General features: G+C 43.3%; 1 protein-coding gene and 1 long non-coding RNA gene across 4 annotated transcripts in view; one reads left to right on the forward strand and one right to left on the reverse strand.

The window, feature by feature from the left end:
- The window catches only part of MOV10L1 (Mov10 RISC complex RNA helicase like 1), a 33,199-nt gene extending 26,089 nt beyond the window's left edge, over nt 1–7,110 (forward strand). For 2 of the 3 annotated variants that reach the window (XM_015273353.4, XM_040649665.2), the window contains 6 exons: nt 357–530; nt 1,354–1,503; nt 2,133–2,240; nt 4,513–4,650; nt 5,101–5,192; nt 5,729–7,110. In XM_015273353.4, coding sequence (XP_015128839.3) covers nt 357–530; nt 1,354–1,503; nt 2,133–2,240; nt 4,513–4,650; nt 5,101–5,192; nt 5,729–5,738 — 672 coding nt within the window. In that variant the 3' untranslated portion in view covers nt 5,739–7,110. The remainder of the gene's footprint in view (nt 1–356; nt 531–1,353; nt 1,504–2,132; nt 2,241–4,512; nt 4,651–5,100; nt 5,193–5,728) is intronic. The other variant, XR_001462005.4, reaches the window with a different exon arrangement.
- On the reverse strand, nt 356–25,958 carry LOC107049700. Its single transcript, XR_001462081.4, has 2 exons — nt 25,598–25,958; nt 356–14,045 (listed from the first exon to the last, which is right to left on the reverse strand). It is a non-coding gene; the product is annotated as an uncharacterized LOC107049700 (long non-coding RNA).
- Between the last annotated feature and the right edge of the window lie 35 nt (nt 25,959–25,993).

Consider the following 25,993-nt stretch of genomic DNA (forward strand, 5'->3'; position numbering starts at 1 on the left):
AATGCCTCCTATTTTATCATGTCGGCCCACAACAACAGAGGTGAATGTTGGTGCTAAGGCGGTAGAGGTTGAACCTTTCCACCAATATTCCATTGCATTCTGTTGCCATTTGACAAATGATGACAGAGGGGCAGTCTTGACAAAATGGTGTCTGAAATGGAAGTGCATATGAAGCAAAAGCTTGTCATTGAACTAATGGGCTAAACATTGCAAGATGGTAAGTGGTCTTCTTGGGAGCTGCATACTTTGAAGTCTGATGAATAACTCAATTATCTTTATGAATCTCTTCCAACTCAGGATATTCTATGATTCTAACTGCCTGTTTCAGTTACAGATTTTATTTTTTGTCTCTGCAGATCACAAAACTCGTAAACAACTACAGGTCACATTCTGCATTGCTTGCCTTACCATCTAAATTGTTTTATCACAAAGAGCTAGAAGTTTGTGCAGACACATCAGTAGTATCTTCTTTGTTACACTGGGAGAAATTGCCCAGGAAAGGGTTTCCATTAATTTTTCACGGAGTAAGGGTATGTAAAATGTTCACGTAATCTAAGTATAAATAAAGAGGCTTCATAGAAGTTTGCTAATGTTGTAGACAAAAGTTTTATTCATTAGAATGAATTTTGGAAAGAATATGGAAAAAGAATAAGTTTTTTGCAAGCAGTGTGGCTTCTTGACCATCTGGTTTTCAAAACAACTACTGAAGACAAATAGCTTTCTACTTAAAAAAAAAAAAAACTTAAAGCAGCACTTAAAACTTAAGCAGCTGCAGATTGCAGGGTATTGTGAAGACACTTTAATAAAAATTTAAATCTGCAAATTTATCAGTCTGGAGTTGCAGGCAACTCCATTAGATTTAGATTAATTCTGGTAAGAGTCTGCTGCACTAGAATGAATGCAAGCCTCTAAAACTAGAACGTTATTGAAGATTAAAAAGTCAAGGATAAAACTGGTACTTCAGGAAGAAAAGTTTTTGTGGGCCTTCCAAGAAGTTAGTGAAGTAGTAAGTGGTGTATCCACTGTTCGGAGATGCGCTTGTGTCTGAACTCTTCTGCTTTGTGCAAAAGCGGGATAACGGCTTGCAAACACCTGTTATCTGAGCTGAGATTTATATTCTTTGTCGCATATTTAAAGCACTGTCATCATAGAATACAGGTGGTGGTTGCTTATTGAAAAGGATTTACAGCGAGTAAAGAAATTTGTATATAATGTTAAGTCACAATTTCTGTTGTTGTTTGGATTTTTTTGTTTTTGTTTGTTTTGCATTTAAGATGTATGAGACTATAATCAGTTAAATATGTAGTTAGTTTTTGTGTTCTTCATTTGCTCGCTTTGCTTCTCCTAATACAGGGCAAAGAAACTCGTGAAGGTCACAGTCCTTCGTGGTTTAATCCAACTGAAGCAGTTCAAGTAATGCAGTACTGTTGCCACCTGGCTAAAAATGAAAGCATTGCAGTGTCAGTGACTGATATTGGAGTGATTACACCGTATCGTAAGCAGGTATAACTACTATTTAAAACTTCAAAGTTTCTATATTTGAAGTTGCAGTTTTGCGTTGCTGCTCTGGTTTGGTAAAGTGGGAAGGCATATCTCAGAACTTCATTGTGTTTCGTTACGCAGTGTTTTATCATTCACTAATGATGATCTCATTAAATCTAGAGTTTAGAGTGAAAAACCTGAGTTTTTTTCACTCTGTATGGTGTATGTAGCAAGGAAAGGTGGAATCTCTGCACAGCCCTCTTGAGAGGGCGTGGGGGAAGCTGTTTGCCCTACCACACCTGTGGTAAGTCTTGGGTTGGCACATATTCCATGATGGAAGAAGAGCCTGCGTGGATAAGCTCCTAAGATCTAAGTTGCTCATGTCATTAAAATCTATCAAAAAACCTGTTAATTTCTGTTTACATGTAAGTAGCAAATATTCCCCCTGTTGAGTCACATAAGAAATGTTATACACAGCAGGAAAAGCTACTGTTTTGTTTTAAAACCTTAGTAGTGGGTGATGGCTAACCTTGGTGTAGGCATTCCCTACAACCTATGTGTGTTAAATTACTTTACATGTCTCATGTCTTTGGTTTTGAAGTAATCCACTGTAAAATATGAAAATAAATTCCTTCAAACATTTTTTCCAGGTAGAAAAAATTAAATTTCTTCTGAGAAGCATTGATTTGTCAGATATTAAAGTCGGCACAGTAGAAGAGTTTCAAGGACAAGAGTGCATGGTTACCATCTTATCAACAGTATGTATACTTGTTGTGGTCTTGTCTAGAATATTTGTGTGTTCTCAATTCTCTGTAGCTCCTTTTTGACATGGAGCTTTGGGGAACGAGGATGAAAAAAACCAAGGGAACTGTGATTTTGTCACTCCTCTGTCATACTGTTTGGGAAAAATGCTTAATTGAAATGCATGCAAACAGGATGGTATCTGTGCTTTTGAGGTAGACTTCAAGCCTTTGTAGATAATTCAAAATGAGTTTATAGAGTTTCACACAGATAAGATATCTTCACTTTAAGCATGCTCAGCGACGATGGAAACTGGGTGCAGTATAAATATTGGAGAGAACTGTATAAATCACAGTAATCTGAAGTTGTTGTTTAGCTTAGGAATGTTGATGTAGGTTCTTTTCATGTTCTGTTTGAGAATTACCACATAATTGTATACAGCTGATGATTACCCAGACACCAGTGCTGACTGTAGGAATCTAGTACCATTTTTTTTACTGTTAGCAGAATACTTGACAGTCTTTCATGATCATTTTCATGATGCACTGTTGAAGTGTTGTGCTGGTTAAGTATTGGGATGTTGGTAAATGTCTTTTCTAGCTTCTGGCTATTTGAATCTGAAGCTATAAAATGCCTTGCAAAAAAAGGGACAGGGGAAAGGAGTCTGTGCTATGTTTGTACTTCAGCAGTACAATGGTCACAGGACATCATTTTCACAGTACTTCACTTCCTTGATTCGGTATTGGTGTTGGTTGACTATATCTGTGTAAATAGGACAGTACAGAAGCACAAATTGCATTGCTAGAAATTTTTATATAAACATGAGAATGCAAAGCTGTTTGTCTTCACTCTTTGCAATAAATGAGTCTTTCAGAAAATTTCTGACTGATCACAGAATCATAAAATGGCATTGGTTGGAAGGGACCTTAACAGTCATCTAGTTTCAATCCCACTGCCATGGGCAGGCTGCCACGCACCAGATAAGACTGCCCAGGGCCCCATCCAACCTGGTCTTGGATGCCTTCAGGGATGAGACATCCATAGCTTCTCTGGGCAGCTGTGCCAGTGCCTCACCACCCTCTGAGTAAAAAAATTTCTGCCTGACAACAAACCCAAACTGGAAGGCTGCAGTGAAGTTTTCCCAGAGCCTTCTCTTCTCCAGACTGAACAAGCCCAGCTCCCTCAGCCTTTCTTCATAGGAGAGGTGTTCCAGCCCTTTGATCATCTTCATGACCCTCCTCTGGGACCAGTTTGAGAATTCCACATCTTTTTCTTTGCTGGATGCCCCAGGCCTGGACACAGTACTCTAGACAGGGCCTCACAGGTGCAGAGTAAGTGGAACAATCATCTCCCTCACCCTGCTGGCCACCCCTTTTTTGATGCAGCCTAGGATATTGTTGGCCTCCCAGGCTGCAAATGCACACTGCTGGTTCATATCAAGCTTCTTGTCCATCAGGACCCCCAAGTCCTTTCCCACAGGGCTGCTCTCAAAGAGTTATCCCACTCTGTATGCATATCTGGAATGGCCCCGACCCAAGTGCAACACCTTGAATCTCATTTAAGTTCACCTAGGTCCACTTCTCAAACTTGATAGAAGGGGATGTTGAGGAAATACAGAAAGGTGGAAGTTTGAGAAGATGATGTTTTGAATTGTATTGAGTCCAACCATTGCGTTTGGTGAGGAGGCAAGAGGAGAAGAAGAATGCATCGCCAAATATGTTGGGAGTTTCTGCTGTTATATGGAAGGTGGTAACCCTTGCCTTTCACCACAGCTTTGCAAACTTTGCTGAAGGTATCAGTCATAAATCTTGGGGTTTTTTTTAATTGAAGTATCTGATGATACTTCAAAACTAGAAGGTGACTGATGACACTCTGAAATATTGTTGATTTGTAGGACATAAAAAGAAAAAAAAAACAGCAATTCTAGCATTTCTTCTACTGAAAAGCTTACATCTTGAAAAACATTGATTTTATGTTGGTATCTTGTGTTTCAGCTTACAGTGGATATTCCTGATGCTCAAATAAAGCTAATATACCATTCTCTTGAAATTGCTGAAGTTATATTAGTGGACTATTGGAAAAAAAAGACCACCTCTGGGAACACCAGTGGTGGGAAATGAGTTAGACAGCTGAATTTTGGATTTTGAAGCTAACTTGTGTATTGCTCACATTGAACTGTGGTTTGCTGTAGTGAGTAAATTATACTTTTTAATAGATGAAAGTTACACTGTGACAAAGTAAGTTGGTTTCTCATTATTCCAGTTCTAAATCTGTATCTGTGATTTGTAGGTGCGATCTTATGAAGACACATTTGCTGAAGAGGAATACTGTTTGGGCTTTCTCTCTAACCCAAAGAGATTCAACGTGGCCATTACTAGAGCAAAAGCTTTGCTGATTGTCATAGGAAATCCTCATCTTCTTGTGAAAGTAAGTTGTTTTTGTTTTCTTCTTACATCTTTGAATCATGTATGGTATTTGCCATGGTAAATGACTAATTTGGAGGGGACTATCTGATGCAATTATTTTCATTTTTAAATGGAGAGAGGTAGAAGTGATTACTCCCAATTAATGTAACCACCTGCCGAAGAGGTCTCCTTTTTGAGCTCATGCATGGTTCTTTCTGACCTTCTCGACAGAACAGTATTCATGAAATGACTGAATGGGAGGTGTAGTTTCCCCACACGTACATGCAACACATGTAACTTAATACATCTGAAGGTATCTTCCTGCGATGTTGCTCCATGCTTGCACTGTTTGTGCTGTTCTGTTTATGGAAAAGGTCCTCTGAAATGTTCTGCATTTGTGTGCCGTGTTAATTTGTTGGCAAGTTCATTACACAGAGTAACGTTTGTATTAAACATTAATCTTTTCTTGTAGGATCCCTGTTTTTGTGCACTATTAGAGTACAGTTTAATGAATAATGCTTACATAGGTTGTGACCTGCCTTCTGAACTGAGAAACCTGCAACAGTGAGTATCTCGTCTTCACTTTAACCGTGCTAGACACAGAGCAATTTAAGACATTTTTCAAGCTTATGTTATTTGAAACAAGATAAATAGAAAAACGTGCTACAAAGTTAAGATTTGAATTTGCAGTCATAAATACTGTAAACATTACATGTAACTGTAATTCCTCCATCCCATAAGAAGAGTCTTAGCATTAAGTATTAAATACAGTATGTTTTGGAGTTGGGTGTTTTGCATACCCCTAAACATTGCAGCATATATTTGGGGAACGTAAGGATTTGAGTGGGAGCACGCTGTAGGGAGAAGTATTTACAGTAGCTGTACTATACTCAAAGAATTTTCTTGATTGATTTAAACACGTCCCTCTTAGGATCATATAATATGTTGCTATATTATCTTCTAGATAACATTATAATATATTATTATATTGTTATAATATTATTATAATATTATCTTCTAGATGAAATTAACTATCAAAGTGTTTGTTCTTGTTCGTGGAGAGGTAATAAAAATCCATTTTTATCTTATCTCTTTAATAGGCAGGTCTGACTAATTTTTCTGTGCTCAAGATGCATTCAGTCCTCTTCAGTTTTTGAAGCTAAGAATACTTAACAGGAATCCAGCACCTTTTGGCCTCAGGGAAAGGCATGCATTCTGAAATTCATTGAAGTTTATCCAAGAGAGGCTTCTTAATGCTTCCGTTCAAGAAGTGAAAAAGTTGAAATTTATCATTATAGAATAGTACTGGCAACCAGTTTGCTTCTTTTGTTTAGAAAGTGTATGGTTGTTCTTCTGCATAGAGCCGGTGTGTGTGAGTCCTACAAGCTTCAGAAGAAAGTTATTGCTGAACTTGTATATTAATTTTTCTTTTTTTTTCTTTAACTTTTTTTGACATTTCAGTTTTTCTCAGACTTATGTAGTGCCTCCTGAAACTCTTCCATCCCAAGAATATGTTTTTGTGTTATTATTTGGTTATGGAGTGTGACATTTATAATCCACACTGGACTGAACTGGAATGATGCATGAATATCTTCACTTGGCTGATGTTGAGTATCTTAAGCCAACCAAACTTAAAGCCCTGCTTTTTTTGTTTAAAGCCCTTCTATATGTGTCTGAGATGACACAGGATTCTGTTTCTCAGCTGCAGTCCAGATGCCTGCTATGGTATACGTCAGAATGCCTCAAATGATGGGTTTAAAAGGTGGGTGGGAGACAGTGAAAACTACTGTGTTTCTACGAAGATTCTCTACAATAGTGTTGTATTTAACTTTGGCAAAATGGTAAACAATGAACATAAACTGTAGCTTCATTGTGTACTGTGCTGTTACCTTAAACTTGAATGTGTTGTTCTCTCTGAGAGAGTTCTGAGTTCTCTCTGAGTTGACTAAGTACTGCCATGCAGCATTTCAAAAGTAAGTTGGACTGTTAGCTGTTGTCTTTCAGAAACGGCCAGTACAACCCAATGGCTTTCTGCAACAGACAAATATTGTAGGTAACCTACAGAGGAACAAAGAGGGGGTAAAAACAAGATTTGGTTTGCAGTCAGTTCGTATTACTTCCACTTCTGGTGGGCACTGTACTTCCTTCTGCAATACTTAATGTGTAGATAGAGCAGCTTATAGCTTGGCAAAAAATCAAAGCCAGATGTACAGTACAGTGACACACACTGTGCAGAACCTAGACTATACTTGGTGTGTTTATCCAGTCTGAGTCACAGCTGTATTTGAGCAGCACTGCAGCCTCATCAGCCTTGTCTGTTTGGTATGTTATTATGCCAGCTTAATTGCTTTTACTCCTGAACAAGTCATAATAGACAGTTTGTTGCAGTATTATACTGAAAATGTCAGTGGCTGTTATGCCATTCCAGTATTCTACATAAAACTTTGGAATCTGTCCAATAAAGAATCTGTTCCCTGTTGAAGGATTTCTTCTATGTCTTCCTTTGAGGATTATGATGGACCAGATCTCACAGCAACAACGTAGTCCTGTTAAATGATCTTCGAGTCCCCTTCCACTCCAAGGCATTCTATGATTCTATGATACTTCTGCTTATAAGTACTGGTTTTTCTCAAGTGTTCTCATGTTCTTTTTGAAGAACAGTGAAGTGGTAACAGAGATGAATAGCACTTACTTCATCACTAGATATAACTCAAAACTCGTTTGTGTTTCCATGGTCTTATGTATAGTAAAGTAAATAGTAAAGAATTGCTACATTACTCTTCAAATCACAGCAGTTTGCACGTCGACTTAACTTCCACAAAGGCAACTACATAATTGGGTTTGAAAGGCTGTGCCTTTATTACTGAGCAAAAGGCAAATGATAAATGCCTGCTACTGCCCATGGTTACTGCTGCTGAAGATCTTTGAAGAGAGACCTTACCCATCTGACTTATGCAATATTAAACAGTGTTTACAGCTCCCGGCAGCCTGACGTGCAGGCAGATGTGCCAGTGCAAGAGGCTTTGGCTTTGCTGTTTTTGTCATCTCCTTTGTGATGGTGTACGGCCTGATGAGCTGAAATGTTGCAAAGGGGAGGAAAACAGTTTGCATTCTCTCTATTTGTTGAAAATCATCTTTCATTCTTACTGTGACAAAGATAAACTGATTTTAGACTCTAAAAAAACAGAGAGAATCCAGCTACTGCATACTAAAGTAGCAATGAGTGAGTCTGTGGTCTAAGCAAGTCTTAGTCTTCTTGAAAACCATGTTTCAGTTGCTCAGTTCAGACATGAGCCATCTTTTCTTCCTAAATTTTTTTAAAAAAGAGAATTACTGTGGCTGTTTCTCATTTTCATTAAGTTGCTGCCTTGCTAGGAAATTACTGAGGCCACAAGAGTGGTTCCACCATGTCTCGAAGAGCAAGCTGAAGGTACATGAAGTCAGAGAGCACAGGACCACGAATTTACCTCCTCAGCCCCCTATGCTGAATACATTTTGTTAGATACTGCTGATCTATGAGAAGTGAGTATAGTCTGTAAATAATTCCTGAGCCATTTAACGGGAGCAATTAAGAGTTGAAATTTAAAACATACCTCCAGAAGACCACTGAAGGTGTTGGAAAACGCCTGGAGGTTTTCCAAACAGAATCAAAGCAGGTAGCATTCAGCCGTATACACAACAGCAGCAGCTTGTTTTCTCAGTGCATTTCAGAAAGCAGAGATGTGAAGTATGTTCATTGTTGCAGCTTTACTGGTAGGCCAGCAGCTAAATTCTGTGCCATGGCCATGAGGTCTCTCAAACAGGTGTCTTTGCTTCTGAAAAACACATTTTGTAATTGGCTGCGCTAGGAACACAAGCACAAGTATGCTCTTCTAAGAGTATTTTAGAATATGAAGTCTTTATTGGAGGCGCAGTCCCTCCTGTTGGTCGTTCTACTTTTTTTAAGCTCTAAATCAGTGAAATTGCTGCCATTCGTCTATTCACAGTGGCACAGTATAGGCCAGGTCAGGCTAAATGACTGGTGTAGGAGTTGCTGGCTAAATGCTCGGTTATTTCTTCTAGTTCTGTGTTTTGTCATAACAGATGTTTAGCTGTGCTTTATCTAATAAAAGTTGCATCCCTAGCAACTACATAGCAACATACTGAAGGTCAAACTGGATGCCTCCGACATCAGCCAAATTATGCAAGTCATGCCAGCTCATGTAGTCCAAGAAACACACGTGTGGTGAGGTGCTACCCCTGCCATGCTGAACAGGCTTCACAGGCACATTGGAGGTACTGTAACAGATAATGGGGGGTTGGAGTCCTGTTCGTTTGTTCTACTCTTCATCCTCCCAAAGAGTGGTCAGTCTATCCACACATAAACAATTAAAAGTTGCATCTGTATTCTATACCTTGTGCCACTGCTTTTGTTTCCAGAGCCCACGTTCCAGTAAGGACATTAGATCAGCGGGGCAAGAAATAGAATTCAGAGTACGCAGGCAGCTGCACCTGCTATTTACTGTCTTCTGGAACCTCGAATTTATGATGTCAGGAAAGCGTAATGCACTTTTCTTCTTCAAATAAATCAGCTTTGAGGTGTAAGGGAACATTGGGCTGCATATTTTGGAGTTCGGATATCAGAAAAATGAGTATTCTAAATCTTAATAAGAAACAGACTCTCTTAAAAAGTGTTATTGTTTTTTTACAGCTAAGAAAAAGAGAAAATCAGTCACAGAATCAGAAACAATTTGTCTCGGTTTCAGCAGGCTTGCTAAAATTTATATACTCTGATTATTTAACCAATTGGCTTTATTCTAATAGCAGTGGTAATGAATGTGCAAGCCAGGACGAGGGTGTTCTTCTAGGACAGTGAATAATGGGAGTGTAAAGTAATCCTTTTAAAGTGCTTACATCTCCTTACAGCATTAGGCGTTGTTACACTTCAGTACTTCGTAAATGGTGTTTCGGTGCCAGTCTGTTGAGAATTGCTGTGTGAGGCACAAGGAGACACTTTTGCACTGCTGTGTCCCACTGAAGAACAGTGAGGAAGCGATGCGCTGTAGAAGGCAAACTGCAGACCGTGGAGTGAACAACTGTCCCTGAGTGGAGGATGGAGTGCTGCCAAAATGTTCCAAATGGAAGGGCTTGGAATTTGCCTGAAGGGCACAAACAGATGGGAAGGTTCGCCTGAGGAACTGTGACGTCCAGAAGGAAAAACTGAGGAGATGGAAGCGACTGTGTTCCAGCTAGGCTGTTCAGGCTCCCTTCCTCACTCACAGAAGTACATACGGTCGTTTGCTTCATCCTAAAATATGTCTGGAATATTTGAATAAATCCCCAGAGGTGCCTTTCTCTGTTGACACTGCAGAGCGAGGCCAGAAGCTGAGATGAGCTGAGTTCTGGACAAGTGAAGATAGGTGCTCTGAAACCTGCCTTAGCTGCCCGTGTCACCTCTCCCTACAAGCACAGGAGATCATTTTGTTCCTAGTTAATGAAAAGTAGTGTAAGTAAGAGGTGAAGGACAGCATTTGGGGAAATGAAAACATTGGAATTCTGTGGCTCTTGCTGAAGAAGTAGAGGTCACTGATGCAGAAGTAAACTGGTTTTACCTCTCTGCAATACAAAAATAAATGCTTTGCTGGGCTTTTTAGTACCATGGTGCTTAGCTGAAGTGTTTATTTCCTGCAGGTGAACGTTATTGTTTACTTGCACTGAAAACAGCAACTGTGATATCATCCCTTTGAGGTTCAGAATGTTCTTAAGTTACCTTATAAATGATCGTGTGCTACGAACATAGGTGGCCTTCATGGTAGTGCTCTGTACATCGGCCTCGCTTGTGAGTGCAGTCAGTGCCACCTGCACAAAAAAACCCAGCAAGAGCAAGATCCACAGAACAGAAGTTTTTTTTTAATGGACTTACTGTAGGAATACGGGTGGGAAGGAACCGATTGCAAAGGAGCACAATTAATTTTTACAGAACTTATTCATAGCGTAAATAAAAATAAGTTCATTACAGGCAGATCGTTGCTGCTAATTGTAAATTGCTCTGTAGTCATCATGCAGATAAAACTGCAGATCTGCCAGGGATCAAAGTCAGCAAGCTTTGGTCTGGAATCAGAAGTCAACTTCGGTTGTCCTACTTGTAGAGATACCCTAAAACGAAATGAATCAACACCTTTCTCAGCATGAGAAAGAAGTTTCAAAGGCTCAGGATAGCTTCCATTCTGTTTTTCACCTCTGCCTCCTGGTGCTCGTGTCGCTTCATGGCTGTGCAGGCGCCACGGCCAGCTGAGGAGGAGCGAACACAGGCAGCAGGGAGCGGCCCTGCTTACCGCATCGCTGAGGACATGGCAGCCAGCGGCCTGGTGACAGCTCTGAAGTGCACAGGGAAGTGGTGTCAAACACGTTCTGTGTATGAATGAGTCCTCGGGCATTTTAATAACAAATTATTCAAAGAACCGGTTGAAATTCAACACGGTAGGTGCATTTTTAAAATCTCTTGAATGTAATCAAGTGCTTTAAAAGTACTTCCTTTTCTCTCTTAGGCCCCTGTGCTCATCATCATTTCCTGCAAAGTAAAACTGTGATCCTGAAGTAAGTGTGCTCCAAAGGGTCCGCTTCAGTTTCTCCTCGGGCTCCTCCTGCAAAGGGGATTTGCTATTTCCCTGTTCTCATATCTGAGTTTTTACCAATCCTTGGGGGCAGTGCGGTTGCTCGGTTCAGCATTAATGTGGGACCCACAGAACTGATTAACAACACAAGAAATTGGAGTTCAAGTTTACCCTAAGCACGAACTTTTAGAGTTAGAAGTCTTTGGGTGTTGGTACCTGTGCACCGTTTGCATTGGAAGTCATGTTGTAAGTGGGCGTTTTTGATGTTCTGAAATCACGTTTTGGAAACCTGCTTTACACAGTGCAGGTGCCAGCCGTGTATAACGGCACTGTCTGCTCTCCACAGACAGCAGAAGGAATCCCACTATAGGGTCTGGATCAGGAAGTGATGCAACTTAAACACCCGAGTAGAGTTTTCAGGAAGTGGGCTGTCTCCACATCAGTATAAATCGGTGTGCTTTGAAGCTGGAAACCTTTAAGTGATGATGTTTTGTCAGGTACTCATGAGTCTCTCTCCTTGTGATCAGAAAATTGCCGATTTAATGCAGATTGTTTAACAGCTGCCTGCATACATTGCAGCAGAGGCTCATGGTTTAATAACCCATCAGCACCTGAGCAGACCCACAGACAGAAGGAGACCGGTACCCAGCAATCCTTCCACCTCACTGACAGCGTCTGCGTCAGCAGTGCCCGGGAGATGGGCACCTCCCTCTGCAGCCACGCCAGAAATTACTGCATGCCCTCTGCAGTGCATCACAGCGATCGCATCCCCTGCATTAAAGAACCTGCACAGCCCCTTTAACTCCCACTGCCACCACTGTCCTGCTCCATGTGTGAGACTTTGGTAGAATTAGTTCTGCTTTCTGTTAGCTGATGTAGGTGGAGGTTTGCATGGGCGTCTTATTTCCTCCTTCAGTGTACATGTCAGCTTTTGGCAGATTTCATCAGGATAACTGGTAAAGACTTTTACCTCTATGGCATTCCTTTAATAATTTCTCCCACTTTCATTTATGTTGCTAATTAAAGACCGGTATTTCTCATAACTGCAGATAAGAAATTATATTATGATCTGATATTGCGGAGACTAATTTCCCTTCCATGGCTTTTGGAAGACAATGAGCAGCCATGGCCCACAGCCATTGAGCCCCGTGGGCAACATCTGACCCTGCAGAGATTACCTGCCTTGCCTCAACTCAACTTTTTTCTCACTTCTTTTTTTAAACTTACTTAATGTTAATATGAAAATGCCATTATATCCTAACTTAATTCTGCTCCAGCCAAAGCTTTATTGAATTATCCAAACCTATAAGCTTTTTCCATCAAATATCTATGCGGCTTATGAATCTGCATGAGGTTATTCATACGCTTTAATTTGCCATATCAGAGTCTCGTGAGTACATATTTAATACGTTAAAGATGCCTTTAAAACGACTATTACATCAAGTCAATTTTTCAGAATTTATCATCCAGTTTAGCCTCGGTATATTAGATTAGTTACATTTCTGGATTCTTGGTGTGACACCTTGTCTTCTCTTCAGCTTCTCTGCACAATAGATCAGTTACGATACAGAGGAGCTCTGCCTTGTGCTGAGCTGGCAGGCCTCTCCTTCCTGCCCACAGAAAGGACTGCAAGGTGCCGTGGCAGGAGGGACAGGAAGAAATCATATCCATTGCACAGCCTTCACACCAGGGCGGCATCTGCCCTTACCTCAGTGACTGATGTTAGTTATGATACCACGTGTGGCATATTCTCTACCATTGCTCCTCAGGGAAGAATACATTGCCTGTGTCGTGGTACTCACCCACTGTCATAATGGATAAAAGGAAGTTCTTAACTTCTTCAGGGTTCAAGAAGTTGTTTATATTCAGAATTGTTCGGGATATTTTTAAATAACTTCATAACCATCTGTAAATTGATTTGTTCCTTGGCCATTAGGGGTTCATTTGTTCCAAGTCTGCACACAGATTTCATCAGTTGTCTGTCCCCACAGACGAGAGGGTTTTGGTCAATAACCCACTGGTAGCGTTAGGCGCGCTCTTTAAAATCAGCAGTAAGAGCTTACGTCAAAAACAGCACTTTATAATACACATACACCATAATTAGAAATGATTTCAGCTGGTGATGTTCTCTAGTCAGAGGTAAGCAGCTCAGTATAGGCAAGTTAATACAGCCAGCTAGTGCTAAGTGACGGACAAATGCAGGCCATGTGCCATCTCACATGCAATGGCTTGGCCTTACTAATATCTGCGCTTCAGTATGACTGGCTGTGTATGACCATCTAACTAAGAAGATGTGTGAGAGTTTCCAGGACCAGGGACACAACCAGCAGCATGTGCAGATTTGCCAAAACCAGAAGAGCAGATGAACTAAAAATGTTTTGCCCAAGGCTACGAAAGCACATTCACAGGATTACAGGAAAACCAGTAAGCTTTGTTGACAGATAAGAATCCAGCTCTTCAGGAGATATGGTGCATGTAATCTTTCCCTAATAGCTCTCTGGGGTGACATAACTTACATGCAAAATGTTTACAGCCAGGAAGGAAAGGGCATGATTTGCAGCAGCCGTACAGCGCTGCGTATTGTACTCAAAGGAGTATTTGCTTTCTGGGTTTGGGCATCCTTCCAGTTTGTAACAAGACCTGAAACTCTACTGATGTAACATAAGGTTATAGAACAGGTTTACCTTGGAAGGGGCCTCTGGAGATCAAGTCTACTCCCTGCTGCTCAGAGCAGATCCCATAAGGTCAGCTTGGGCCATGTGCAGTCAGCTTTTGGATAGCTCCCAGGAAGGACAGGCCACAGCTTCCCTGTGCTACCATTACCCTTCAAAAAAAATTCACACATCTAATCAGAATTTCTTCAAACTCGTGTCCTTTGCCTCTTCTCTGTACCCTCCCTCTAGGAAAATGAAGAGAAGAATGTGTTTTCAGCAATCTTTTCAAGACTAAAGTGAAAAACAAATGTGAAATTCATCTTAACTGTTGGAACCAAATGGAAATCCCTTACAGCGTACCGAGGAAGATTCATTTGCGATGTTATCCTTTATTGTAGGACTTGTAATTACTAATTTTCTCTTGAACAAGACAGTATTAATTCAAATCTTTTTCAGCTTTGTTTGGTGATAATTTTAGATGTTGGAATTGTTTGCATATCTTTTTTCACATCAAGTCAAAATACTCAGAATATACATTAGAGAAGTTAAATTCAGGTTTTGAGCTGTAGTTTCAGTGCAGCACAGCAGGGTAGGCTAGTCTAGGTAGCAGAAAGGCCTAGATAATGCATAGTAAGATGTAAATAAAACTGCTCGGCATACCAGGTCCTCAGGGAACTGGTTTCTGGAATGGCCTGCCCAGGGAGGTGGTGGAGTCGCCATCCCTGGCAGTGTTCAAGAGGTGTCTGGATGAGGAGCTACAAGATATGGTTTAGTGGCTTGTGATACGAACTGTAATGGGAGGATGGTTGGACTAGATGATCTTGTAGGTACTTTCCAACCTTGTGATTCTATGACTGTGGCCCTCCCCAGCCCCACAGTTTCTTGCCTTTTTCCTGCACTGCACCTGAGCCAGCAAACCCCGCAGAGAGCTGGGACATGGCTACCGATGGGCTGGGAGGACTTCACTGTTTGCTCACTACAACCAAGCGCTGGGCAGTTTGGTTATAGCAGTAGATCAGTCCCAGTTGTTGGAAATCCTGAAGAAAAGGCTATTTGACACATGCAGATCAGATCTGCAAGTGGGCTGCTGTGAGTTTGTGCGTGCAAACACTGTACAGCAGTTCACACAGCAGTCCTACTGCAGGATGCAATGCAGGTGCTTTCAGACGTGAGCTGGTTCTGACAGGGAGTAAAATAGTTTTTCACTGCACTACAAAAAGAGGTGCCTATATTGATCACTGTTGTTGAGAGTTGTTTCTATTTCTCACAAATATTTGTTTTGCTTTTCAGCAATGGTGCAAGAATGTTTCCCTTCTCATCTCTTCGGCTCAGCCACTGCGAGTTCTCCAAGCTGAAATTAGGCCAAAATATTTGTACCTATGCTACACTCAAAACCCAAGGGATGACTATGAATTTTTCAATAGTGATATTATTTTCTATGTTAAATCAGTCTTATTACATTTATTGTCATATTACTATTAAAAATGCCTTTATAATTAGCTAAGCAAAGCACTGGTTTTATGAGTAGTTTTCTTCCAATCTTCTTGTTCCAGAAACAAGTTTTGGCATCCATAAGGAAATATGCCCATGTCTGGAAAGAAATGCCAGAGTCTCCATTTGTACATATCCATTAACAAGCATCAGACAGCCAAAGCTACTGAAGATTATATTCTGGTTCTGCACTATCTTTTCTGTGATATTTTCTTCTAACAGTGAAGGTGCCATCAGCTGAAATCTTCAGGACACCGAGTCCTTCCAGTATCCAGTTCCATTCATGCTGGAACATATCTGAAGATAAAACTTGACGCCCAAAGTAATTCATACCCAGCAACATCCACCGAAAGATGTGACAAAGGCTGTCTGACCCCTGCAGATATACAAGAAGTAACTGACCTTACAAGGCAGGCACATAATTGGGAAGTCTCTACCTAGACTTCAGCAAAGCCTTTGACACTGTCTCCCACAGTATTCTCCTGCAGAAGCTGGCAGTCTGTGGCTTGGACAGATACACTCTTGGCTCAGTAAGGAACTGGCTGGAGGGCCGGGCCCAGAGAGTGGTGGTGAATGGAGTCAAATCCAGCTGGCGACCGGTCACGAGTGGTGTTCCCCAGGGGTCGGTGCTGGGGCCTGTCCTGTTTAATATCCTTATTGATGACCTGGATGAGGGCATTGAGTGCACCCTCAGTAAGTCTGCAGATGACATCAAGCTGGCTGGAAGCGTCGATCTGCCTGAGGGTAGCGAGGCCCTACAGAGGGATCTGGACAGGCTGGATAGCTGGGCTGAAGCCAATGGGATGAGGTTCAACAAGACCAAATGCCAGGTCCTGCACTTTGGCCACAATAACCCCACACAACGCTACAGGCTTGGGGCAGAGTGGCTGGAAGACTGTGTAGAGGAAATGGACATGGGGGTATTGATTGATGCTCAGCTGAACATGAGCCAGCAGTGTGCCCAGGTGGCCAAGAAGGCCAATGGCATCCTGGCTTGCATCAGAAATAGTGTTGCCAGCAGGAACAGGGAAGTAATTGTCCCCCTGTACTCAGCACTGGTGAGGCCACACCTTGAGTACTGTGTCCAGTTTTGGGCCCCTCGCTGTACGAAAGACATGGAGGCCCTGGAGCGCGTCCAGAGGAGGTCAACAAAGCTGGTGAGGGGTCTGGAGCACAGGCCTTATGAGGAGCGGCTGAAGGAGCTGGGATTGTTCAGTCTGGAGAAGAGGAGGCTCGGGGAGACCTCATTGCTCTCTATAACTACCTGAAGGGAGGTTGTAGTGAGCTGGGGGTCAGCCTCTTCTCTCGTGTGACAGTGATAGGACTAGAGGGAATGGCTTCAAGCTGCGCCAGGGAAGGTTCAGGCTGGACGTTAGGAAATACTACTTCTCTGAAAGGGTGGTCAGGCACTGGAATGGGCTGCCCAGAGAGGTGGTGGAGTCACCGAGCCTGGAGGTGTTCAAAGAGCATTTGGATGTTGTGTTGAGGGACATGGTTTAGCGAGAACCATTGGTGAAGGGCGAACGAATGGTTGGACTGGATGATCCTGTGGGTCTTTTCCAACCTTAGCGATTCTATGATTCTATGATTCTAAGTGTCCATGCATTTGTACATGTGGATGCCAAACTTGAGACAGGCACAAACCCCCTTGCTCCCACACATGCTGTCATGCCTCACAGGTTCCAAGCAGTGGTGATCAGTGCCCATGCAGTGCCTAAGTCCTTGTGATAGCTGGTAGGGGTAAATCTGTCCTCTCCATGAGCATGCAGAGCTGTTCCCAGGAGGACTCTTCCCTGTGGTGCATTGTGAGACTTGCTTTTACTTAGCAGGCTCAAGGGCAGAAGTTGTGTTAGCTTGCCAAGACATATGTCTCTGCTGGGCCTGCATACTGTTTGCTGGCAGTTGTGGTTTGGGACACTAGATCAGAGAGACCATTCCTAATTATGTGAAGGCATTGAGTATGGAGACTGAACACGGCATGTATCATAAATCTAGCAAAGCAGATGAATGCTGTGACTGCTTTCTCATCCGTCAACACTTAAGGAGCAGCTAAGCAAGACACAGACAGCATGGTAGGTGGGATTATACAGTCCTGCTGACAATGGGATGACCAGCAATGGCTCCACAATGTCTGAAGGATGTCATGGCTGTAAGGGAAGTCCTCCAGCCTTCCAGAGCCGTGGTACATGGCTGAAGAAATTCATTCTGCTAATGAAAGAGGCCCTCAGCAATTTGACTTTGCAGTTCCAGTTTGTTTGGGAGATTCAGAGTAGGGTTGGCCTGTGTGTGTGGGACACAAACGTAAAATAGCACTAGCCTGAAAATCACCTGGATGTCAAGCTTGCAAAAGCATGTGGATACATCCATGACTTGTTGTGTCATGGTCTGCAACTGGAAAACCAGAGGCTAGTATTTTTGTTTAAAGCAGAGCCTACATACTGATGGATCCCTTAACCAGTGCTGCTTCAATGGTACTACAGAATTAAGGTTCAAGCAGGCAAGGGAAATTAGGGATACCATATGTGCTCAAATCCATGCCACACCTAACAATTCTGATGAGTTATTACTCAATGCAAATGCATGTACTGCCCTGTGGATTGTGAAGTGTTGTTAGACAATGTTCCCCTGATAGCTTACAGATTTTGAAGAGCTGCTTCTGCCTTTGGGTTTTTTGTTTTTTTTTTTGTTTGTTTGTTTAGGGTTGGGTGGGGTGTTTTTTTCAATGCTACTGGGATGGTGGTACTGGTAATCTTTATAGATTATTCTGCGCCTGATTAATTGTAAGGACTTAGGTAGCTGAGGGCTTCGATTTTCCTTTCAGAATAAAATATCAATTAAGATGTAAATCTGTGCAATTGCTGGCTTGGAGACACGGGGATCTGTATCACTGAACTTTGTAGCTTATTCGCTGTTTTCAACTGCATTAATAAAACTATGATGTTGTCATAGCTGCTCCTTCTCGTTTGCATACAATTAAATAGGCAATATCAAGTGTCCTGATATTAATTTTAATTTAAATCAAGTGACCTGTATTAATCTTACTAATTTACCCAAGAGGGTTAAAATAGTCATGTAGATAGATTGGCTGATTGACAATAAGTTGATGGTCTGCATCAAAAAGACTGCAACCTGCATGAACACAGAAACTGATGAATAATGCAGGGATTTCACTTCTTTCCTTGCCTCTTCTAATTTCCTTTCTCTCTCACGTCTTTACTTGGGTATGTGATGTAGGGATGACCAGAGACTACCGCATCTTTTATTATTATTATTCCGTGAACCTGTGCAAAATTCTCTGCAGTGTTCCTTCTGCATTTCTCCACCTCCTTGAACACAGCCTCTGCCTTTTGCCTCTGCGGCAGTATCTTCCACAGCCCTCTCTCCTCCTTCTCCAGGGGAGCAGCAGTATGTTCAGGTTGCTGGCAGCACATCTTATCTTGCAGATCTCAGAGCTCCCTGCAAACCCCATCCAGCTAGAATTCCTTAATAAGCATGCAAGAAAAGGAATTTCTGCTGTACTGTTTCTGTATGCCAAGATGTAGGGTTAAAACTTTCCTTATTCTTAATATACCATCTGTTTGAAGGCATGGAAATAGCAAGATAATAACTGAGCATAACTGAATGCTTTGAGCAACTGTAAGTTCACAGCCTTAGTGTTATCCTTTGTTTTTCTTTAATGCAGTTCCAATACCCTATACCAGACGACATGGTATCACAGAGGCAAGAACACTTCCCTGGGAAGTGAGAAAACTGTGTTTTAGGTCCTCTTCAGCCTAAAGAATTTGAATATGTACTTCTCAGCAAAATGCCTAATCATGCTACAGAATCAGCTACAACAGTGTTGTTCTCCATCCGTCCTGCTGAAGCAGAGCCAATGTGCAGCAGAGTGCAAGATTAATGGGATCAGGGAGAGGCAATCAGCAACCAGGGAACTGTGTGCAGCACAGTGAGATGAGTCCTGGAGATTTTTGCTCCTACCTCCAAATGATATTCATGTATTTTAGCTTATGATGCTTGAACACGCAGGACTAGCAGCAGGAATCAGCTCTTACACCTTCAATCAAGTTTAATTAAAAGAAAAAAAATCATCACCTCATTTGTACTTCCTTGTTAATTTGCATTATGAGTTTACTTCAACTTTACATGCTCCTGGCTGCGCTGAACTGGAATTATAACAGCCTTCCATGTGATAGATAAACAACTGCCTGGCAGGATGAAGCATTTGCTTTGCAAGCTTCAGACGGGAGTTTGAAAGAATGCTGCTGATTGCAGTCTGTATTGAGCAAAGCAGGTAAGCCTATGCTTTGCTTTCTGTTGTCAGGACATGAAATTCTGAAGGAGGAGAATAAAACAAGAAACAACACCGAAAGAAACAAGCAAAAAGACAGCATCGACTGAATAAGCAATACACTCCTGTCTCTCGTCTCCTCTGAAGTCATATAAGCTGTCAGAATTAAATTCAAATAGATTTTTAACATGCTTTTTTTCCTTGGTCTCAGTTTCTCTGTTTCAGTGCGCTTTGTCTAAATGTATCATCAGTTGCACATGGGTAATTTCACTGCCAGGTTGCAGGCCTTACCATGCCCAGCTTTTCTAGTACCCTATGCACTACCTGCAATAAGCAACCTGCGTGTAGCTGTGGTCTCTGCTACAGAAGCATTCCAGCACCTCGTAAGAGGCAAGAAAACCTCTGGGTTTTTCAGTGTCTTCAACTGCAGTATTGAGCCACCACAAAACTTCCACATTTAGACCCTGTGAAGCCTTTTGGCTTGCACCTCTGAAAGCTCTCTTGATTCCACAACTATAACACCATAATGATATTAGAACAGAAGCACGAAGGCAATGCTGCATGAAGTCTCACATCACAGGACACAGAAGTACTCCTTGTTGCATCTTCTTGTTTGTTGTAAATAACTAGTTGGGAAGGATTTAGAAAATAAAACCTTTTTAGCTTGGAGGACGTAAAATAGCTTTTCAAATAATGACCAAAGCATATTATGTGTCTGACTCTTCCCCTTCAGACTGGAGACGTGGCTGCTTGATAGTGCCTACTGACTGAGCATCACACCAGCAAGTGACTGACAGTATCTCAACTGGCTAATGAAAAACACAACTAATATTAGCAGCATTCATTCACAGATGTATCACTACCAACAATCAACACTGAGTTACAATCCTACTGCTTGTTAGCACTAGTAGTAGTAATCCACAATTGTGTTACTATGAAGAAAAAGTATAAATCGCGCATAAACCATACACAAATCATACACAAGCTCTACTACATTACAATTGCCTTCGCTTCCCAGCTCAGTATTAGGCTACAAGCACATCCCTTTTCACCCCACCCTTCCATGCCAGGTTTTTTGGACGCAGACACGATGAGGGTCCAGTGGGTTGTCCCAAGAAGTACAACCTCCAGCATCCTGGGCAGCCTGGGGCCACAGGTCAGCTGCTCCTCAAACACCTTCCCCTCTAGACTCTTCACCACCCTCATAGCCCTCCTTTGGATAACTGCACCAGTACTCAAGGTGAGGCTACACAGCACAGAGCAGAGTGGGACAACCCCTCCCCTGCCCAGCTGGCAGCACCGGGCCTGGTGCACCCCAGGGCACGGTCGGCCCTTTGGCTACCAGGGCACACTGCTGGCTCATGTTCAGCTTGATGGCAACTGGAACCCGATGGCAACTGGAACCCTCAGATCCCGATCTGTAGGGCTGCTCTCCAGCCTCTCATCTCCCAGAAAAAATGGAACCTACTTAATAACCAGCTCCTAAGTATGCCTTCTTTATTGGTCCCAGTTTTACTGCATCAATACTGAAATGTATTTCTAAACGTGCTACCCAAACAGTTTTTCCTTTAGCCTTGACTTCCCTGAATAACTCTGATTAAGCCAAGCGGTTTCTCACTTCATGCAAAGGCAGCCTGCACATCACAGCAAACCCGTTTTGTGCTCACACAGTATCTCTGCCCTTGAATGGTTAGTTGCAGTCAGCACTCTGGCTCCCATGGAAGGCTTTAGCTGTTGTTAAATCCCAGGGTTTGAGCAGGGCCTCTTGCTCACAGCATGCTCCTGCTCATGGCAGGGTTTCCACCCCACCGGATCCCTGAACAGGACAAGGAGACAGTGCACACATAGCTAAGAGAATGTCTCTACTTTAAAGCCTCATTACAGGCCTTTCTTAGCACAACAGGACACAAAAAAGGACAGACATAAAGAAGGCAGAAACTGGTGTCTGCTGATGGGCCAACAGGTAGAACAAGGCAGGTAACAGGCAGAAAGAACCCAGGCCATAGAACGACCTCCTGCACCAATCACTTCTTCTGCACAGAAGGGAGAAGCTGAAGTAGCAGCAGCAGGAGGGGTGAGAACAGCCAGCCAACCTCGCACTGCTGTCACCTGCCAGGCCTGCAGGGTCAGCATGAGCTCCCATCACCTGCACCATCCTCTTCTGCTTGAGTGTGACCCCTGCTCAACAGACAGGAAGGGGACCTGGATTCAGCAGTGCTTCTCCAATCGTTTTAACAAGTCTGGTTGTATAAGCTCTTCAGACACGAATGAAAAGGAGCTAAATTTGCTTTCTGATCACACGTTTCTGCTTGAGAGATACAGTACAGCACAGAGAGCACAAACTTTTAAGGTTCAGTTGCGTAGAATTTCCTGGGGAACCAAGAAATTGAGAGGATAGGACACATATGAGCTTAGGAGTTGAGACCCATTAGCAAGGAGATGTGCACTGCTGAGAAAAATACTTCACCGGTGTCAGCAAAGGCACTACATCTTACTGTTAATTCACTTTTTCTTGACAGGGAGCACACGGCCTCCTCTTACTGCCAAAGCCTCATTCGATGCCAGCAGCCACAGCCAGGCTGCACTGCCAGTTGCCACTCTTCACTATCGCCTGGCCTCTCGCTTTACTTTAGTGCCAAAAATCTCACCTCTGTGCTAAGACCCACTGTCACAAGCCACTGCCAACTGCCAGTCCCCACTGGCTACTCTACGCTGCCTTGTCTCGCTGGCTGCATCTGCACTGCAACCACAGAATGACCGGTGCTCACACAGAGCTGTGGTAGCACTACCTGCAATCCCAGTGCAAGCATCTCTGCTCCACAGGAGCAGCTGGTCCTGTGCCGCTGCAGGGTTAGCAGTGTGATTCCCAAAGTGGGCTGATGGGGCCGTGGCTCCAGTGCTTAGAGCGGCAGCCTTGGCTGAAGAAATGCCCCACAGTTCCCTCCCAGTCCTACTGCTCCTTTCCAGTGCTACCAGAGAAGACTCACCCTTTCCCTGAAGACACCCTAAGGGAATGCATGAAGGAATGCTGGCAGCATGGGTGATGTTAAAACCACCAGATACAAAGGCAGCAGTTCCCAAGTGATTAGGAACCGACAAGGGCAGCACACAGCTGCCCTTGAGGAAATGGCTGAGCTGGGCCAAGCTGAACTGCAGTAGACACAGTGAGTGGGATTTCTGAACTGCAATAGACAGTGAGTGCAGACATCTACAATGTGGAAGTGATTCATCTCATCCTGAAGAGGACATCTGCATTTGGCCACATTAACTGCACTGTTACACTACTTATTTCTCTTCCTTCTACTGATTCAGAACAGTACTCTGCAATATGTAGCTCAGATGCCTTCAAGTTTGAACAGATCCATCTTAAATTGCATTCAGAGGTAGTGTCACCTCTTCTGAGAGGGTAAATCCTTCTGGAGGCTACAGGACTCCCTGTCAGAATTTGCCATCAATCTCTCACTGTTACTCATTTTCTTTTAAACTTCTGAACTTTCAGAACTTAAAAAAAAAACAAGATTATAAAAGGTCACACACTTTACCTTCAAGAAGCAGTACATCCTGAATGGTAATACCGAGTGATTTATTCCAACCGTGTCTACAAAATAACAATCCCTTTTTGATCTTTTGTTAGAATTAATTAGAATTCATTCGCAAGGCCTTCCACTTTGATCTGTAAATCAAATTCTGACCCTGCCAGCAGCCTCTGAAATATTTATTAGCACGGGATTATTATCACAGCCTGATCATTGTCTGGATTATCCAGCTCACACACCAGCACGTTATCGCTGAGGAACTCGGCCACAGTGTCTGTCAAAAAAGCATAATAGTAATTTTTCTACATCTCAGCCTCTGCCCTACTGTGGGTTTGTTTACCCTCATGTTTTGGTTTGACAGCACCACTCCATCTTGACTACCTCTTTAGCTTGCGACAGAGACATTATCTTGCCAAGCAAGATTACAGAATCGATATGATAAAATCAAATAATGTTATTATCAAGAAGAAAGCTTCAGAAGAGAAATTTAAATTATTCGTGGACGTCGTGTTTATTTTAAAAACAGAGTGACTGATTTACAGTTGTTTTCCTACAGGAGCAGGACTCCTTGCATATGAAACGTGGAACTGGGTATGATTTGGGGGAAAGACATAACATGTCCACAAAAGCACCCGTGTCATGAAAAAGATGGATGGGAACTGAGCCAAATACTTTTTCTTAACTAGGGGCCATCAAATTAAACAGTGCTCAAAACAAACAGAATAAGTTATTTTTCATGTAGCAGGTTTTGGCCTGTGGAATTCCTTAATAAAGGACGTTGTGGATGCCAGAATTTTGCACAGTCCCAAGGAGAGAAAAGAAATACTTTGAGAATGGACTCTTCGGAAGTTATTACATCAACACAACGTCACAAAAAGTCCCTGAGAATAGCTGGAAGCTGAGATGTGCTAAGGAAAAGGCATCAACACACACTGCCGCGTTTTCACATTGCCCTGTTAGAGCCACTTTAGGGGACACAATATGGGACTAGATGGACCCAGTGTGGCTGCTCCTATTGTACAGATGTTTACACTGCGCTTCCTCAGAGGTGCTACTTAAGGCTGGTACTATTTCCTCAGGCAAAAACATGGGGAAGTATCCAGAGTCAACATCTCAATAACAGACAAGGAGAAAGGGCTTTGGCAGGGGAAGAAATAAGGAGAAACAATAGAGATTGGAAAACAAGAAGTAAGCAGCTTGTTTTAAGTAATTGGACAAGCAAAAGAGAGGATTTGAAAAGGAGATTACAAAGCAAGGATTAGGAAAGTAGTCTTTCAGCAACACTTCAACAAGCAGGACAAGACTGTCAACAGCAGAGAAAAAGTATGATGAAACAATCACAATGCTGAAAGTCTTGAGCAAAATTCTGCTCTTTCACCACACTGGCTCAGGCTGTCAGTCCACCTTGCTCAGTAGGGTCCCACTGACAGCACAGTAATACGTGCAAAAGGAGCACAAGTTTTAAGTTCTTTGTTGTTAGAATGCAAAGCCTGTATTTCAGAGGCTTATAAAATGCATACATAGCCCAAATATAGCCACAGCAAGGGAATCTAGCACATCCACCCTGCATCTCAGGTAGGAAGCTCGCTTCCAGAGTTCACCGCAGCAAGCTCCTTATTGCTCTGCTTTCTACCTTGCCCTGCCCACACTGCTGCCAGGGACACTGCTGGTGACCAAGAACTCTCTGCTGAGCAAGTACCTGCTGTACCCGGACGAGGGGGTTGAAGGGTGGTACGTCTGTCTTGTCTGTCTTTGTCTGTGTTCTGCCCACAAGGCAGAGAATGAGTGTTGGCCCTCAGGCTGCCTCTGCTGCCACAGAGCAGATGGAGGGTGAGGAGCAGGAAAACGAAGCAAGCAATGGTGACAGTTCTCCTCCCTTCTCACCCTCAGAGCTCTTCTCTGCTGTCTGGGCTCCTTCATCAGGGCTGCCATCAAGGCATCCCTCTTGCTGTGCTTATTTTATCCCCGCTTGGATGGAAGGACCCCTACATAGAAGCATTATTTTAAGTTTGCATCCATTAATTAAACTTGAGTAATTAAACTTGAATAACAAGCAGGGTCATGCTATTGTTCACAGTGAGTGGGGAAAAGGAAATTTCAAGGCAGAGTTGAAAATCTCTGCCTCGCTCACGCAGCGCCGCAGATGACAAGTGCAAATCTTTGAGGGGGGGAAAAAACGTCAGCAATATTTGTTTAAGCGCATCTCTGGTTTTCATCTGAGCACTGCTAAATATAAGCACCCGGAACAACCCCAGAAGGAGCCGTGACCTGGAGCTTTTGTCTACATGCCATCGCTGCCGGCTGCGATGCAGCACACGTGTCCTTCTGTGGCACAGCGCGCTCCGGGTTCTGCCCGTAGCCATGAGATGCGCTTCAGTGCCCACCTGGCCCAGGGGTCCCCGCTCACCTGGCCCGGGGGCAGCGGGAGGTCCGGGCAGCGCTGTGAAGGTGCAGGCCTGATTCCCATTAGGCAGAGCTGAAAGCTGTCCTCCTGATTCCTGGGCAGGCTCTCCACCCCTCAGGCTGCTCCGTCAGCCGTGACTAACCCCGCATGAGCTTCACCAGGCAAGCAGCTGGAAAGGCTTCGAACGGGAGCACCTTATCCTGACATGCACCAGGTTGGGGACCTCCAGGGCTGCGTCTGCTTGGCTGAAGCGCCAGCTTTCACCACCCGGCCTTCCGACCAGTACCGCGCGGCCACGGCCACCCCCGCTCCGGGCTGCCCGGCACGATGCGGACGACCCCACCGCTCCCGCCCGTTCCCCTCCGCCTCGCCCCCCGCCCCCCGCCCCCCGCCCGCCTC

The sequence above is a fragment of the Gallus gallus genome, chromosome 1 (genome assembly GCF_016699485.2).
Source record: "Gallus gallus isolate bGalGal1 chromosome 1, bGalGal1.mat.broiler.GRCg7b, whole genome shotgun sequence".
Classification (NCBI taxonomy): Eukaryota; Metazoa; Chordata; class Aves; order Galliformes; family Phasianidae; genus Gallus; species Gallus gallus.